Here is an 18,725-nt window from a genome sequence, read left to right on the forward strand (position 1 = left end):
AATGCTTTGGGCAAATTGCTAAGAAGCTTTTGCTAATAAAAAGAAAGAAAACAAAAGTTTGGAGATAGCCTTAGAAGGAAATGCCATTATTTATCACAGCTGGAGGAAGTCTACTTTGTGCTGATGGCCAAAATGTGAAATGACAGCCACCCTGAGTCCTGCCAGGAGAGGTCTTCAAAAGGAATAATAAAGTAAGGTAGAGGCAGTGGTCAAATTAGTTCCCACACCCTTACCTCTACTGCAAACAACACCTCAGCTACATAGTATGCACATGGACCTCCTGTACCATCCCGAACAGCATTAATTCTATGTAATGATTTTTAAGGTTAGAGTCATTCTAGTTCTTCATTTGTTTTTTTTTTTTTCACACTTAGGAAATTCTACACGATGTCTAACTTAGCCTGAATGTGGTTTATGAATTGTACAACCTGTGCTCTCCACCTCAATAAAGTCTTTCATACCACATTATAGGGGACAGAGCCAAACAGTGGAGCCAGGCTTGATTTCAAGTCTAGGCTATGCTACTTTCTGTACAAGTACACTTGGGAAAATTACTTAACCTCTCTGAGAATCAAGATTCAGAAAAAAAAGATACCTATCTTCTAGGACTACTTTAGAAATAAAATCAGGTAAGACAGGTGATATGGTTTGGCTCTGTGCCCCCATGTAAATCTCATCTTGAATTGTACTCCTATAATTCCCACGTGTTGTGGGAGGGACCTGGTGGGAGATAATTGAGTCATGGGGCGGTTTCTCCCATACTGTTTTCATGATAGTGAATAAGTCTCACGAGATCTGATGGTTTTATTAGGGGAAACCTGTTTTGCTTGGCTCTCATTCTCTTTCTTGCTGCCATGTAAGAAGTACCTTCTGCCATCCACCATGATTGTGAGGCCTCCCTAGCCACATGGAAATGCAACTCCACTAAACCTCTTTCTTTTGTAAGTTGCTCAGGCTTGGGTATGTCTTTATCAGCAGTGTGAAAATGGACTAATACAACAGGTGATCGGTAGATAATAGATAGTGTCTGGCACCTAATAAGCACTCAGTAAATGCTTTTCTTTCTTCCCTTGGAGGAATATTTATGAATTTGTACTGTTGGGCAAATATCCATGTACGCTTCAGTCCTCAGCTCAAGAGTTACATCTTTGCAGGAACCAACCTGACCTGCTCCCCAGTTCCCTTTTGATGCCCATTTACAGTTAGGTATCCCTCCTGGATTCTCCATTAATCCCTTATGCATATCTCCTATAGAGTGTAATGCTTACACTGTATCACAAGTATGTGTTTGTATTTCTATCATTTGTACTAGACAATGAAGCCCTCTGGAGGGAAAGAAGAAATCTTATTTGACTTACTGAATCTAGTACCTTGCACAGTGCTTGGCACATAATGTGAGTTTCCTAGATATTTGCTGATTGAAAGAAAAAAGAGAGAGTGTGTGTGTGAGAGAGAGAGAGAAGAGTGGGGAGGGAGGGAAGGAAAGAAAGAAAGAGAGAGAGGACAAAAGAAAGAAAGAAAAAGAAAAAGAAAGAAAGAAAGGAAAGAAAGGAAGAAGGAAGGAAAGGAAGAAAGAGGAAAAGGAAGGAAGGAAGGAAAAAAGGAAGGAAGGAAAGAAGGAAGGAAGGAAGGAGAGAAGGAAGTAAGGAAGGAAAGAAGGAAGGAAGGAAAAAAAAGGAAGGAAGGAAGGAAGGAGAGAAGGAAGGATGGAAGGGAGGAAGGAAGGAAAGAAGGGAGCGAGGGAGGAAGGGAAAGAGAAAGAGAGACAGAGACAGGGAGAGAAAGGAAAACTTTATATTCTAAGGTTGCACAGTTTAAGAGGTTCTTTATTATTATCTTACCCTTCCAGGGAGATGGCCCGTTGGAGAGTCACTGAAGGCTGACGAGTTGTGGTGCTGTGTTGGGAATGACTGCAAGAAAAGACAGAAGAAACGCACATCATTTATTTGAAATGTTTTTAAACATTTTAATCAGTCCTATTGTCAAGAACCAATCTTGAAAGAAATACAGTAGAGATTAAATATTTGTTGATAAGTAGAACCCTCCACCAAAATATAGTACTCTACCAGATAAGAGTTAATTTTTTTATAATTTGATTTTAATATATATTATTCAAAAGTAAACTTTTAATGATAGGTAAACATTAAAATGAACAAACATATTTGAAAAAGGTAATTTTTTGCCCTTGGAATGAGATAATATAGAGCATAAAAACATACATTTATTTATGATGCAATGTATTTTTTTAAGCTGCAGAATAATTTTTTCCAACAAAGTTTTACACAGAGCCTAATCTGTAAATCAGAGAAGTTGTATTTAATTAGTATAGATGTATTTATTAATTCAAATTTGCAACACTTAGTTGTAAAATTAGTAACAATTGAGCTATTTGGTGAACACAAAACTTGAAAAATGAGACTTCCAGCTGCACATCAATCTTCAAATTTAATGTAGTTCTAGATTTTGATTACCTGTAACAAGGAAACACTAATTTTGCAGATAAGCAATAGAAATAAAATGATAATATCTATCATTTATTGAGGTCTTAAACACTTTCCTGTTTTTACATTTTTATGTCTTTTATTTCTTATAAATTTAGGAGGTATGTCCCATTCAACACATAAAGAAATTGAGATACAGAGAGGATGAGAAAGTTGCTCAGAGTCACATGGTAACTTCCTATGCTTGAAATGGCATTGAGACTGTTTGATTCTAGAGTCATTTTAAATTCTTATAACAAGTTTTCACATTTTTAAGAATTCATCTCGTAATCTTATTATTTTTTTTTTTTTTTTTTTGAGACGGAGTCTCACCCTGTCGCCCAGCCTGGAGTGCAGTGACACGATCTCAGCTCACTGCAACCTCCACCTCCCTGGTTCAAGCGATTCTTCTGCCTCAGCCTGCTGAGTCACCACGCCCGGCTAATTTTTGCAGTTTTGGTAGAGATGCGGTTTCACTATGTTGGCCACTATGTTCACTATGATCTTGAACTCCTGACCTTGTGATCTACCCTCCTCGGCCTCCCAAAGTGCTGGGATTACAGGGGTGAGCCACCGTGCCCGGCCTAGAATATTCTTTAGAAAGAGACGGCAAGAGAATTTTTTATCTGAGATAGGCACAATAATAATAATTTAACAGCCAACTTTATTGAATGTGTAATTTTAGTTTATAGTATTAGGTTAAATATTTTGGTTGAAATACTAGTCACATATGCATATAATATATGAACAAGTGTATATATACATATATGTATAAAAGAAACCTGAGTCTAGGATTTCTCAGCACAAACATGACAAATGCTGACATTGCCACAGAGAATCAAGCTATAGGCTGCAGAGCCTTTCCTTCAGAACCTAGGTCACCATAGGTGGGAAGAGGTCTTTTCCTGCGACAAGTAGACAATATTTGTCTAAGGTTAAGGGTACAGAATTTTGAGACCATAGCTGAAACCTAGATAATGATATTCAAGTTAAAGACTGTGCTTCTTCAAGTTAAAGATTGTGTTTCCTGGTATCCCTCGCAGTGCCAAGATATTCATTGATCATGTTTTCAATTGACTAGTTGAAAAGCATCATAGCATTCAGGCCTTGGACTATGTAGCCAGACTGCCTGGCTCAACCACATATACCAATGTAACCTTGTATAAATTACTTAAATCTCTCTGTATGTCAGCTTCTCATCTTATAAGACTAGGATAGTAACAGCACTTTACTCACAGGGTTATTGTGAGAATTAAATGAATACAGTATTTAGAACAATGACTATCACATGGTAAAGCTATATAAGCGTTCATTAAATAAATAAACAAATACGATTTAGCAGAGGGTATGCTTTGAGATGCTTAGTACCAAATAAGAATAATTACTGTATTTAGACCACTTCAGTTAGTCATATAGTCAGTGCCACAAGGTATATATTTCTGTATATAACTTTAGTGATAAATATCAAATTAAAATATATTTTCTTTTCTTTTCTTTTTTTTTTTTTTTTTTTTTGAGACAGAGTCTCGCTTAGTCGCCCAGGCTGGAGTGCAATGGCGCGATCTCGGCTCACTGCAAGCTCCGCCTCCTGGGTTCACGTCATTCTCCTGCCTCAGCCTCCCGAGTAGCTGGGACTACAGGCGCCCGCCGCCTCACCCGGCTAATTTTTTGCATTTTTAGTAGAGACGGGGTTTCACCGTGTTAGCCAGGATGGTCTCGATCTCCTCACCTCGTGATCCGCCCGCCTCGGCCTCCCAAAGTGCAGGGATTACAGGCGTGAGCCACTGCGCCCGGCCTAAAATATATTTTCTATTACAAAAATATCATACATTTATAACATATAAAATAAAATAAAGCATTTTCTATTACAAAAATATTATAAAATTACTGGAAATAAAAATGAGAAATTAAAAAATATTCACCTATAGTCCTATTACCTTCTTTCACATTTTACCGAGTTATCTAATGTAGTTCTTATAGGAATTCTATAAGGTAGACATAAGTATTTCTATATACAAGAAAACAAAACACATAGAACTTAAAATAATTTTCAGAAATCAACAGCTTGCAAATGTGGAGCCAGAGTCCAAACTGAAGCTTATCTTATTGCCAAGTGTGTGTACTTTCCATTCTATCTTTTTGACTCTCTGCATGTCCATATGTATTTCACATAGTTGTACATATATACAGAAACACATGTAACTTCATATCCTCTGCTTTTCCTAACATTACAATTTAAGCATTTCTCATAGGGTCTCTATCATTATTATTTTGGTGTTACATAATGTTACTTCCTATGAAGATATAATTACTTAGCCATTTTTGATAGTTGGATATTTGGGTGATGTTTATTGTTTTAATATTATAAACAGTGCTGCAATGAACATGTTGGTATCAATTACTTTTTTCTTATTCTACAATTTCCTTTATATGCATTTCCCAAAATGGAAACACTTATTAGTTTCTTGATTTATGTTATTAATTACTTTTCAAAAGCTTTGTACCATTTTATTGCTTCTAAAAATGTCTATCTGTACCAGTTTCCCCACAGTCTTGCAAGCACTGACATTATAACTTTTAAAACACTCTAACAATTTAATAGATGAAAAATGATGCTTCAAATTTGTAATGAGCATTTATTTGTCTATTAGTGAGAATGACCATTTTTTTCCATATACTTATTGGCTAATTGTGTATCTTTTGTGCAAAATGTCTAATCCTTTCCTTTACCATTTGTTTTCCACTGGTCTAGAAAGTACCAGCAGTTCTTAGGCAAAGATCAATGATGGTCACTAACCAAGATTAATAAGTAACTGTAATTTCTGATAGCTTTCTCACCATTAGCTCAGCCCACAAAATTAAAACAAAAAAATTCAGTAATCTCACTTCACTTATAATTACCTTATAACTAATTACTTTGCTATTCTACTGTATTCCAATAACATCCTCTTTAAAGTTCTAGTGACAAAGTAAATGCAAATGGAACCATGAGGTGCTCAGAGAATTTGATTCCTTTTATATTACACATGCAAGGTTAGCCAGTTTCTCCTAGTCTGTAAATTTGGAACAGAGTATTTTCCAAAATGTAATTATCCTTTTACTCTCTTCTAAGACAAATACAGTGAACTAAGACAAATACAGTCAAGACCTGTGGACACAATGAATTTTTGTTATTCCCAAATATAATAGTAATGTCCAAGCCATACTTGCAGGAGGGATACTTGCAGTGGATGTTTGGACCTACTTGATGGTGATTACAACCGGTATTTTAAAGAACACCAAACAGTTTCCCCTTCGGACCAAGTAGGTTATATCCTTTCCACACTATTGGCTGCATAAACAATGTGGTGTAGAGTTACCATCGCTAAGAAATTACAGGTAACCACTTCCTGTCTCTTTCACCTCCTCAGGAAGAGAGGCCAGTCAGATGGAATTCTGAGAACTGCTGTAGAAAGAACCAAGGGAGGAACTCATAGCTAAAACATGCTGCTCTGTGCTACCATCTCATTTTCCTACATATCTATAATAGCACCCAGAGCTATGAATCACTAAGATTTATTCACATGCCTATTTCTCCTATAAAGTCATGTGTGCTTTCAGAGCAAGGTATTGGGTTTCTTCATCTATACATTCTCAGCTCGGGGTTGACACACAAAAGACCCTTCATCAATGTCTTTTTGAATGACGAATACCATGGATTGAATTCCATCTATCTGTAAGGCCCCTATGACTTCTCGCTTTTAAATTTTGCAATAGCATCAAGAATTAGGTTTCATCCCCATTTTCAAGGGAAATTAAATTAAGGCCCAGATCTCCTAGCTAGTAGATGGCACAAGTAGAACCCAGATTTGCCAGCTCTAAAGTGCTTGCTCCTCTGAGATAAGCCATATTGTCTTATAAAAAGTTGAAATCAAAGCTCTGTGACTGGTCTATATAGAACACCTGAAACACTCTGTTAGAAAATACTGAACTCCCACTGAGTAACACTGACAAGTTCTTTTTTTCTTCATCTCTCTCTTACATATTTGTATCAATCATTTATTTAATCTACCTTAATATTTCTTTCTTGTCTTTTTCTGTCTACTTTCCTTCTCTCTTAATGTAGTACATGCATTAAGTTGTCACTATTCTTAAAAAAGTAATCGGTATAAAATACCACCGATTACTTTTACTATGTACGCTCAACTTCCATGTCAGTGGCTTTTGAAGATCATTTTTATGAAGATCACTTAATAAAGGAACTTCTCTGTCACATCCACACCACCTCATTAGTAAGTCCTGAACATTTATGAAGATATAAGTGACAATGAATAGTGGGTGGGTAGAATGAGCATGAGGGAGGCTCAGCATCATGCTACAACATGAATGCTGGAGAAGAAGTCCCCTGTCATCTGGTAGAAAACCTGTGGCACCAATTCCCTAGTTAGGTAGCTTGGCTGAGGTACTAAATCAGGCAACTGTAGAGATAAATATTACTAAACCTTTTTAAGATCCAAAGAGAGGTATCAGCCCTATTGCCTATCCAAATCATGCTGTCATTAAATAAAATTGAGCAAGAGCACAATAGAGTTTTCTTTCCAAGAACTCTCTGAGTTTTCCAAGTAAAAGACTCCAAACTGTTGCCTAAGAACTGAAATTTGAATGGTGCTGAAAGATGCATTCCTATTGCTATGCTTAATTAAGAAATTTTTGAGCATCTGAATTGAAATAGTTCCATTATACATGGAACACAAAGGTCCTAGCTGGTGGTTCTCTTTCTCTGAGGCAATGAGAGGCAGGATAAATGGTTTTTCCAACATGCTGTAATATTAAAACTATGCTATTTTAATGGATAGCACAAAAGGTTTTTTGTGTACTTTATTAATTAATTGATAACATAAAGTTACTTAATGTGACTTGTAAAGTCACATTAGTCATTAACATATCTCCTTATGAATATTCAATATTGTCTATTTTTTCATTTCTAATGAACTTGCATTTATCCGTGTCATATTCAACTCTTCATCTCTCTCTTACATATTTGTATCAATCATTTATTTAATCTACCTTAATATTTCTTTCTTGTCTTTTTCTGTCTACTTTCCTTCTCTCTTAATGTAGTACATGCATTAAGTTGTCACTATTCTTAAAAAGAAGAGTATGTCTTGGATGTCCAATCAATACCTCAAATTTAACATAATCAAAACATCATCACCTTCCCACATGAAACTGGATAGTCCTCCTGTTGTTTCACTGACACTTAACATGAAGTGTCTTGTATAATTATTTATATGTTGTAGTTATACCCAATAAATGTTAATTGGGAACTTATTATACACCAGGGATTGTGTTAGGTGCTTGGAATGACTCATTCCTCAATATTGTAGTACTCAATAAATATCTGATAATAAAGAGAATGGTGAAAGCAAATAAATCATTTGGCCCATGTCCAAATAACATGGATAGCATTTTTCAATAAATTCCCAGGCATATTTAATTGGCAAACTATCTAAGCTATGTTTGGAAGAATATATAAGTATTTTAAAGTATGACAAAGGAAAATAAGACATTTTGAGAATCTAGAAGAGCATGATCAAGATCATGAAGGGTCAAAAATATGTGGTGTGCTCTGGAAACTTGAGTGTCTTGGCTTGGCCAGAGCAGAGTGGCCAGGGGTAAGGTCAGGAAGCTGGCTGGGGACGGGCAATGAGGGGCAATGAACACCTTGCCAAGGTCTGGTCTTACATCTGTTAGTAATGGTGAGCTCTCCAAGGTTATTAAGTGGGGGGAATAAGAGGGTCAAGATGGTGATAACTGTGATTCAGAAAACTAAACCTGAAAATATTCTGAATAATGAAAGAAAGTGGAGGAAATCTATAGTCAGGGAGACTAACAGTAAACCATCAGGGTGAAGAAAATTAATACACGCCTAAACCTGAATAACGCAGTAAAAATTAAGAAAAGGGAATGTATTTAACACATTTAGAGGTAGAATATCCAGGAATTAATAAGAAAGAGCTAAGGAGAAGACACTTTGATTCCAGTGATCTGGCTGGGTAGGCACTTCCCCTCCCCAAAGTTAAATTATCCTACATAGAAAGGGCCCTGTTCTTGCCAGGGTATAGGAAGAGTTGTGCTCTCTTCTGTGACTTTTACGCAAGCCTTCAAAAACAGACAGACTCTGGTGTTAGGATTGGGGGAGGTGAGGAGGAATGAATAGAGAGTTCTATCACTGACTGAAAGGATCATGGCTCTATTAACAGAAGTGCATGTGTGTAAAGGAAAGTGCATAAGTGGATAGAAAAATATAATTGAGTTTGATTTTGTACAAGATTAGCTTGATGAGCTGGTTACACATGTGTGCAATATGATCTACAGTGGACATCCATAATTATTAAAAAGTTCTTCCTTCTCTTGATGTGATACCCATCTGTCCACAGCAGCCACTGGATGACTGAGATAGTCCTTGCATCTTCAACCCTTACAAGTAAAAATTCCTAACACTTTTTTGACTCTTTCTTTATGAGCTAGTTTCAAGATTCTTAGTTATCTTTCCTTGTATGCTCTTACATTTTTCTTCTGATATCTATTAAGTTGGTGCAAAAGTAATAGTGGTTTTTGCTGTTTTACAAAATGATAAAAACCGCGATTACTTTTGCACCAATCTAATATTTAAACTGCAGAATGTAGAAATGAACTCATAGTTCCAGATGTGTTCAGATCAGGGAAGAGTGCCATGAGATGCTGACTTTCCTCCATCTGGATCCCATACTTCTGTCATAGCAGCCCAAGATAACCTGGACTTTTACAATTTGCTGAATTTTATTGCTAAGTTTAGAGTCCACTGAACGTCTCATGTATTTGTGACTTCAAATGATTAAAAATCAAACCTATCATGTACTTACACATCAGATTTTGGGACCCAATATATTTATCACATGTCAAATTTAATGGTTTTGATTTTGATCTAGTTTTTAAGTTTGTTAAGCTAACATTTAGTCATCAATTTAATTCAATAAGTATTTATTGGACATTTAAGATGTGTTAGCCATTATAAAATTTCACTCTTTCATGTAGCTTTATATCAAAATTCACATTTTTATTTAAGTCATTGATTATAATAAGGCATAAAGACTGTGCATTGTGAAAATCATCACAGATCTTCCTCCAGTTTAATAGCTAGCCCACAAGTTATGCTGTTGAGTTCTCTTAATCAGCATCCTTTTAATAGACTAACCAATCTTCTCCACTCTCTCAGTGACAGGCAGACCAATGTCCACAGCAAGCAGAGTACTTATGTCCCATAAATTTCCATTCCTTTCAGGTGATTTGCATACTAACAAAGAATCAATTGTAACTGTTCTTAAATCTGTTTATTATTATTGCATTTGTTTTTATAATTACATAATTAAATGTGGCAAAAATGAAATATGTGTATGTAAAAAGCCTTATCTCTATCAAGAGTAAGTTTGCTGATCTTGAAAATCTAAAAAAAAGTACTTATTAATAGTTAAAAATATTGCTGTCAAATTAGGTCTGAGAGAGATAAGATCAAAAAATAATTATAAAATAAAATAATTTTTTACTTAGTTCACTTTTGATTCTCACCTAAATTTAAAGAAATCCAGCATGGAAAGTGTGAATGATGGATTAACATGTGATTTATGTAAGAACAATGAAATAGAACTTCAGGAAAAAAAAAAAATTGGTCCCAGGTTTCTGGCCTTACAAGTCAATTTGGTATGCCAAATATTTTAAATTAAAGAACAATTTAGACATTAGAAAGAACACCATCAAAATTGTGGCCAGAGCTTGAAAATGTTAGAAAAAATCTTGACCCTCACATATAAAAAAAAGATGAAGGAACACAATATGTTAACTGTTCTCAAATTAAAAGTTCTGATGACTTACAGAAATGCAAAGCATAAGATTGTACTAATGATAATTTGTTTAAAATTAAAATTATGGACAATTAAGAAATCAAGCATGCTGGGACAAACAGATGGATATAAGCATGAAGAAAAATATTAACTCAAATTTAGAGCCCCCAATTTTTCATTCCATAGCCAAAGATACTCAAAATGTGCTTTTTTACTTTATGTTAAATGGCTTCACTCAACAGTCAGTAATGACATGGTGACTCAGAAAATAAACTGGATATGGTTTATTGGGAGAAATACCATTTTTTTCTTTAAAATACCAATAAAACACTCATTTTATTATGCCACTATGCAATTATATTTTTAAAAGTTAAGGTGAAGTAATTAAGACAGGCAGTTTTTAAAATAAATGAACTATTTAAATCCAGACTTTTGACTAACAAGTCAATAACTGGTTCTGGATGTGTAGGGTAGGAAAAGTTCTGTTGTATAAATGTCTAACAGGATTGTCAACCAGATATTAGTTCTTTCCTTATCTTTAAAGAATAGCAAGAGATAATTTAGAGTCTTCTTGTAAAGGACACTTATGTTAAGTTACACAGCCAGAATGTGTTTAAGGTGAGATCAGAAGACAGATGCAATTCTCAGCCCTTGGTTTTCTCCAACCTGTGCCACTGTGACCCCATATTCTTCTCTGTGACAACAGGTAAGTGATGAACATGGCAGCCCAAACACTGGCCATTCTAAAAATCACACTCATCACTGTTAGGTAGTTGAGAGACTCTGAGAGTGCACTTCAAATGCTGAACTAATCTCCATGAAAAACCCTTTGCTTAAAGCAATAATGAGAAATCTCAGCATTTTGCCCAGTGGACTGACTCAATTGGATTATGACTGGCCTCAAAGCCTGAAACACCAGGAGCAAAATATAGTGTTTTAATATAGTGGGCATATTCCTGCCTTTACTCATTTTGTTTTGGGTGGTTGGCTATACATCATTCTTCTCGGCTTCTGTAGTACACAAGCTGCATCTCAGAAAGCAATAAGGCACTTAGTAATGTATGAACATGTATTAAAAAAACCCTTTCCCCACAGACCATTCTTCAAAAAGAAAATGAAAAACTGAATTTATAATAGCTTAAATCAAGTATTAGATAGTTCCATAAATGTAGCTACTTCAAAAAGGAAAGCAAATTTTAGTTAGAAATTTTATATAAAAATACGTACTACATTTCCTCTAGGGTTTTTATGGTATTAGGTCTAACATTTAAGTCTCTAATCCATCTTGAATTAATTTTCATAGAAGGAGTAAGGAAAGGATCCAGTTTCAGCTTTCTACTTATGGCTAGCCAATTTTCCCAGCACCATTTATTAAATAGGGAATCCTTGCCCCATTTCTTGTTTCTCTCAGGTTTGTCAAAGATCAGATGGCTGTAGATGTGTGGTATTACTCATAGGTGGGAACTGAACAATGAGATCACTTGGACTCGAGAAGGGGAACATCACACACCAGGGCCTATCATGGGGAGGCGGGAGCGGGGAGTGATTGCATTGGGAGTTATACCTGATGTAAATGACGAGTTGATAGGTGCTGACGAGTTGATGGGTGCAGCACAGCAACATGGCACAAGTATACATATGTAACAAACCTGCACGTTATGCACATGTACTCAGAACTTAAAGTATAATAATAATAAAAAATAAATAAATAAAAAAAAAAAAAAAAAAAAAAAAATAAAAATAGGTACTACAAAATGCACCAAGTGGAGAATGAGAAATGGGAAGATTTTCGTATGCCAGCTAGGATTTTAGGCATCTAATTCACATTGCCCTGGATATCTTTTCATTTCACATAGGAAAGAAATTTTTCAGAATAACACACTCTGATTTTTATTCTTTAACAACATTGAAAAGACAGAGGTTTTTTTTTGGAAAAAAGGGCAGAGATCTGGATGTCAGAAATGTGGGCTTTCCCCTGTGCTCATAATGAGCTCACTGGCCCTAGATAAGTCACTTCATTTTCCTTGTTTTGATTTTTCCTTCCATTTCTTTTCAGTTCTTACTGTCCTCTCCTACTTTATTGGGTGTAGATGGGAGACAGCACTGTGATGGGGAAGGAGCATGGTCTTGAGAACCAATGGATTTGGGTTAGGAATTTCTCACCTTTCTTAACGAGGTTCTTGACAATCTCAAAACTGAAACTTTTCATCTCTAGTCCTGTCATCACATAATGTAGACAATGTACTTTTTCACAGTTTTCTCTGATGGGGAAAATAAAGCAATGTATGTAAAAAAAATATAAAGTATGAAGCATGGATAATAGTAAACTGAAATTACTTCCCAGGGAGCCAGAGTGATTTGGGTATAGGTGTCTCTAAATACTGACCTGAACATGAAATAACCAATGGGTCGAAGGAAGGAAAATATGGCTAGAGCTAAGAATGGAATCTGCAAGATAAGGCAATTGCATGTCGTGTGTGAGCGAGGAATCCAGGACAACTTCCATGCTTCTAGTTGGGGTGACTGGTCAGCAGTGGTGCTTTATACTGAGAAAGGAGTATAAGAATAATAATAGTTTGAGGGAAATATGATTATTTCATTATTGTATCTGGTGAGTTTGAGGGAATATGCGTGCCATCAAGGTAGAGATACCTCATTAAATAGATATTAGAGTTTAATCTCAGTAGACAGTTCTGGTCTAAAACGGTACATTTTGGAGTCAATATTGTATAGGTTCATTTGAAGCCATGGATAGTCCTAGAAAGCTTGTGATGGAAAGGACTGAAAGCTAAAATGAAGACTTAGTGATAGGAAACATTATAGGATGAGTAGCAGAAGACAAACACAGAAAAAGACTAGGAAGGAGTGAGTGGAGAGGATACGTGAGGAAAAAGAAGAGAATAAGAAGCCATGTCAGCCAAAAATGGGAGCAAAGGGATAGTTTTAATGGGAAGAGTTTGGTCAACAGTTGCTAAAGACCTTAAAGCCCTTAAACATGAAACAGGGAGTACTGCTCTTTGGAGTTTGTAACATATTCTGTAGGCAAAGAAGAGGTCACAAGTACTTTTAAGCTAAATTAAAACATAGCCACTTTTGTAGTTTAGAATAAGCTCTTCATGATTCTCAGGTTTATAAAACAGCTGAAAAAGGGTTAGAGACAGCCAAGAATCTGTGGAGAGAAAGCAGTTCTGAAGAAGACTGGCATGAATTTCAAGCCTTTCTGTTCTAGCATTTCCAGAGACCAGTCCTTACAGAGCCTTTCTGTAGAGCAAATAGAACCCTTTATCCTGACAGGGAAATGCCACATTTCCCATGGCAACCCAGTGTGGTTTCCAAGGCTAATAAATGCAGAACACCTCTTATTATTTTGCTGGGTTCTATTTTCAATAAATAATTGTTTATTCTACAATCTGTTTTCCTTATTGATTTTTCATACAGACATCCAAGTAAATGTAGGATGTTTGACTTCATGGGATCTGTTAGTCTGTTTGTATTAGCCTCATGGAAAAGCCCCAACTGTATAATGAAAGAGGAGATGTTTCACTTGACATCTGCAATCTGAATCTTCCTTACAATGGTCATGGCAGAGTAATTCCTTACAATGGTCACTGCAGAGTCATCACCCTCATTGTACTAATAGGTAACAGAATAAAAGGCCAATTGTTCAGTTCCCTCTGCTCTACTATTTATACTCTGAAGGTAAGAATCACCTCTTTCTCTGGTATTCTTTTCAGTTGAATATGTTCCAAGTAACCATGTGGTCATTTGTTCACCTAATCTTCTGCTTATTACCAGAGCTCTAGTATTGAAAAGAAGAAAAAGCGAGCTGGAAATTAAGACCCCAACGTGATAATGTGCAATGCTTTCTACAGTTTTAAATTTGATCCAGTGAAGTGAAACTAGTCACTGGCAACAAACTATTTCCATTTAAATAAGTTAGAGGTTTCCTCTGGGATTAATTTTCTGACACAAAGCAATTTTTGTAAACATTTGTAGCTGTGAACAGCTTGACAATATTTAGCATTCATAGCTATTAGATTACCAATATAAGGCAAATATTAAATGTAAAATATCAATATAAAGAAAGTATCTAAACACTAAAATGTTTTGTCTTTGGATCTCAATGAAAAGCTTCCAAATGAAGCTTTTAATGTATTTCCCATTAATGAAAAATGACTCCTTATGAGCAACTATATTGTATTCAAGTTACAACTGTGAGGATGCAAGTGAGAGGATTCGAAAAGGCATAAGGGTAACAATTTTTAAATCTATGATAACTTTCTTACCCTTCACATTTCTTAAGATTTGCAAATAATTAAAAAAAAAAAAACCCACCTCTAGAGGCCAAAAGTTTTATCATAGTTTGTTAACTTAGTAGAAGATTCAGACATCCATTCTCCATATCTCACCTTCCCAATCACCTAATAGACAAATTATCACTGTGTATATGCAAGGAATTATGCCCGGTATAACAAAGGAAAAAATAAGGCCTAAAATAAAGACCATGATCTTCAAGCGTATATAATCTAACTTGGGAGAAATGACATTCATTTGGTCATTCCAGTTCATTCCCTCCCATGTCAGTTTGGCCTACAATCTTCCTTTCTGTAAATAGAGGTACCGCTAACTGAGTTCAGTCAAAAAATCTAGGCATTTTCAAGGATTTATTTTCCATCATACTCCATATCCAATCCCTTAACAAGTTGTTTTACTTCTTCCACAGAAATACATGCCACCTCTTCAGCACTACTACCTTAATGGAAACAATACTTCTCTTAGTAGACGATTGAAACAGCGTCCCAACTGGTTTTTCTCCTGTCCTGCAGTTACTTCTCACTGACCAAGATTGTTTTCAAGCATAACATCAGGTCATAAGTTGTCCCACTTACAGAAAACCTCTCAAAGACTTTTCCATTGCAGTTAGAATAAAATACACAGTCCCTTTGAGGGATGTCAAATCCTGTGCCACTGTCTGTCTTTTGTTGCTCAGTGCTCCCCACTCTGTCCATCACTCCCTAACCTAGCCATACTGGCCTTCTTCCTGCCTCTGAGATATTCTCGCTAGTCCTCTCTAAGGGCATCTCCGTTCATGGATTGCTTTACCCCTAGGTTTCTCCTGGACACCTCCTTTTCATTCAGATCTCAAGTGAAAGATTACTTCCCTGAGATGCCTCTGCTGGTCTTCTACCTAAAGGTGTTTCATTACCATCCCAGGTATTACATAGCCTCCTACATTTCTCCACATCACCTATTACTCATGGAAATTATCTGTTTATTTGTTCAATTTTGTATTTGTTGACTTCTTTTCCAATTGAGAGTATTGCTTCCATGAGTTGGAATCAAGTAAACTTATTGAGAATTCTTTAGCGCCATGATTCGAGTTAAAAATCATTGTTTTCATATTACTACTGCATGCTGTGTATCTTGCAGAAGTAATGCTTTCTTAGACTCCATTTTCCCCCCGCCTTGATTCTTTGAAATGTCTCAGAAAAATGTGTTGACTACATTTAATAGGAAGCATCCAGTCAAACACTCTGCTGGAAATTATTAGGTTACTCAACTTCATGTCACATCTTATACTGAATATACCATTGGCTTGTAATTGCTCCAAATCCTTTCTCCCACCTCCAGACTTTATTAAGGCATATCTTTTATCACCCTTATTCAGCCAATATTTACTGAGCACCACATATGTGCCAGGCAACAACCAATGTATTCCAGAATTCATTCTGCTCAGTTGTCTACCTCATATTTGTTAAATTATTCTCCTTGTTGCTTTCTTGTAACCACCCACATTCTGTTATAGGACATTTCTGTATCTACTGAAATGAAGCACTGTGCTAGGTAGTATAAGAGTCACAGATAGGAAGCAAGCCCAGTTCCTGTTATTAAGAATCTTACAGTTTATATAGAGAGATATGTAAGTATGTGATAGTGATCAATTAACCAAAAACAAAAAGGAAGAAATAAAAGAAAGAGAAGCAAAAATAGACTGAACACTATTAGAACAGAGGAGATTTCACCCTAGCCTAGAAGTTTACAGAGCCCCAAGGAAACAAAAAAGGAAACAAAAATTTTTTAAAGATTTTATTTGTTTGTCCTAAAAGTTTGAGAAAATTTTCCCTCTGAATTAAATGAAATTAAAATTGATAGATAATGGTTGTACATATTCTTGGGTACACGTGCTATTTTAGCACCTATATACGATGCACAATAATCAAATCAGGGTAACTGGGATATCCATTGCCTCAACCATTTATATTTTCTTTGTGTTGACAAATCTTCTCTTCTACCTATTTTTAAATGTACAACAAATTATTGGTAGCTATAATTTCCTTACTGTACTATGGAATACGGAACTTATTTCTTCCATCTAGCTATATATATATATATATATATATATATATATTTTTTTTTTTTTTTTGAGACAGAGTCTCGCTCTGTCGCCCAGGCTGGAGTGCAGTGGCGCAATTTCGGCTCACTGCAAGCTCCGCCTCCCGGGTTCACGCCATTCTCCTGCCTCAGCCTCCTGAGTAGCTGGGACTACAGGCGCCCGCCACCGCGCCTGGCTAATTTTTTGTATTTTTAGTAGAAACGGGGTTTCACCGTGGTCTCGATCTCCTGACCTTGTGATCCGCCCGCCTCGGCCTCCCAAAGTGCTGGGATTACAGGCGTGAGCCACCGCGCCCGGCTGTTTTTTTTTACCTTTAATAAATTTCTCATTTCTCCCAGCCCCTTCTCTTCCCAGCCTCTAATAACCACATTCTACTCTCTGCCTTCATGAGATCCACTGTTTTAGCTCCCACTTATGAGTGAAAACATGCAATACTTGCCTTTCTGTGCCTGGCTTATTTTATTTAAAATAATTACCTACAGTTCCACCCATGTTGTTGCAAATGACACAATGGATTATCATTCAGCCATGAAAAATAATATGAAATCCACTTGCAGTTTTATCATTTTTCTTCTGGACCTCAAAGTTTCTAAATACTTTAATAGGATAATTTTAGGAATAAGACAAGTTATAAATAATACATATACATGTGTATCAGGAAACATCATATTACTAAGAACTATTGTATTTTTTTTTTTGGAGATGGAGTTTTGCTCTTGTTGCCCAGGGTGCCAGGCTGGAGAGCAATGGCAAGATCTCAGCTCACCGCAACCTCCGCCCCCCGGGTTCAAGTGATTCTCCTGCCTCAGCCTCCCTAGTAGCTGGGATTACAGACATGTCCCACCACGTCCGGCTGATTTTTGTAGTTTTAGTAGAGATGGGGTTTCTCCATGTTAGTCAGGCTGGTCTTGAACTCCTGACCTCAGGTGATCCACCCGCCTCGGTTTCCCAAAGCACTGGGATTATAGGCGTGAGCCACCGCGGCCAGCCCCTACTGTCTTTTTGAACACAGTAGTGGAAACATTCATTAGGTGAGTGAAACTTCATAACTACAGCCATTTCCAAACATCTTTTATTTTGGGAAAACCTCAGCCATTTTATTCACACAGGGCCCTTTAAACATGACACTTGATAACCAGGCAGCACTCCAAAGGAAGCACTAAGATGATTTCAAGAGCCACAGTCCCTGCTATTGTTCTTTATTCAACCTGCTGCTATTCATTCTTCAGGACTTATCTCATGTACACTCAGATTCAGGAAAAGAATTTGTAAGCTCTAAGCTTTGTTTCCACAGCACCCAGGCATATCTTCATCAAGGCATTTCCCACATAGTAGTAAAGCACTATTTTAAAAATGGCTTTTTTCCCAGCTAGGCTGTGAACTCCCTGAAGGCAGTAACCATAACACATTAACCATTGTACCCCCAACCCCATATCTAGCAGAGTTCCCATCTATTGAACTGAACACTGGAATGCTAGTTATACAATTTCCACTGAGTTCTCAAGCAAAAATATTCACTTTTATCAAGACAAACCATTTGTAATTGCATTTAATGAAGTCAAATGAATATACCAGGGACTCTCTATGTATACAGTGCACTTGACAAGGGGTGGGGGAAATTAATATATACCCTCTATTATACCACAAATTCACAAAGAAGGACAATATAAATAAGGAAGAATCCATTTATTGCCACTTGAGAATATAGTGGTGAATCTTAATTTTGGAATAAAATATGTGATGAAAGTTAAAATATGAAAACGACAATAAATAGATTCTGCTCTGCTCCAATAAACTTATGTCTTATTGAAGATATCTAGTTGAAATAGCAGCCATAAAAGTTACAGAGATAGAAGATGTAAGCAATTAGCCATGGCAGGATGTTACAGGGTTTACTGCTGTCCATAGCTGGTCTGCTTAAACAAGGCTGAAAGCCATCAACGCAGCTGAGCATGAAATTACAGAATCTTAGTCTGCCCACATAAAGATGCT

The 18,725-nt window shown here is 36.3% G+C and overlaps 2 protein-coding genes across 26 annotated transcripts in view; both read right to left on the minus strand.

Annotated features, from left to right (window-relative positions):
* The window catches only part of CCDC90B (coiled-coil domain containing 90B), a 695,243-nt gene that overhangs the window by 616,526 nt on the left and 59,992 nt on the right, over nt 1-18,725 (minus strand). The gene's annotated exons all lie outside the window — the stretch shown is intronic.
* DLG2 (discs large MAGUK scaffold protein 2) overlaps nt 1-18,725 on the minus strand; it is a 2,230,265-nt gene that overhangs the window by 420,658 nt on the left and 1,790,882 nt on the right. For all 25 annotated transcript variants that reach the window (XM_050755793.1, XM_050755797.1, XM_050755794.1 and 22 more), the window contains one exon: nt 1,842-1,910. In XM_050755793.1, the coding sequence (XP_050611750.1) occupies nt 1,842-1,910 (69 nt within the window). The remainder of the gene's footprint in view (nt 1-1,841; nt 1,911-18,725) is intronic.

Source organism: Macaca thibetana, chromosome 14 (genome assembly GCF_024542745.1).
Source record: "Macaca thibetana thibetana isolate TM-01 chromosome 14, ASM2454274v1, whole genome shotgun sequence".
In the NCBI taxonomy this organism is placed as follows: Eukaryota; Metazoa; Chordata; class Mammalia; order Primates; family Cercopithecidae; genus Macaca; species Macaca thibetana.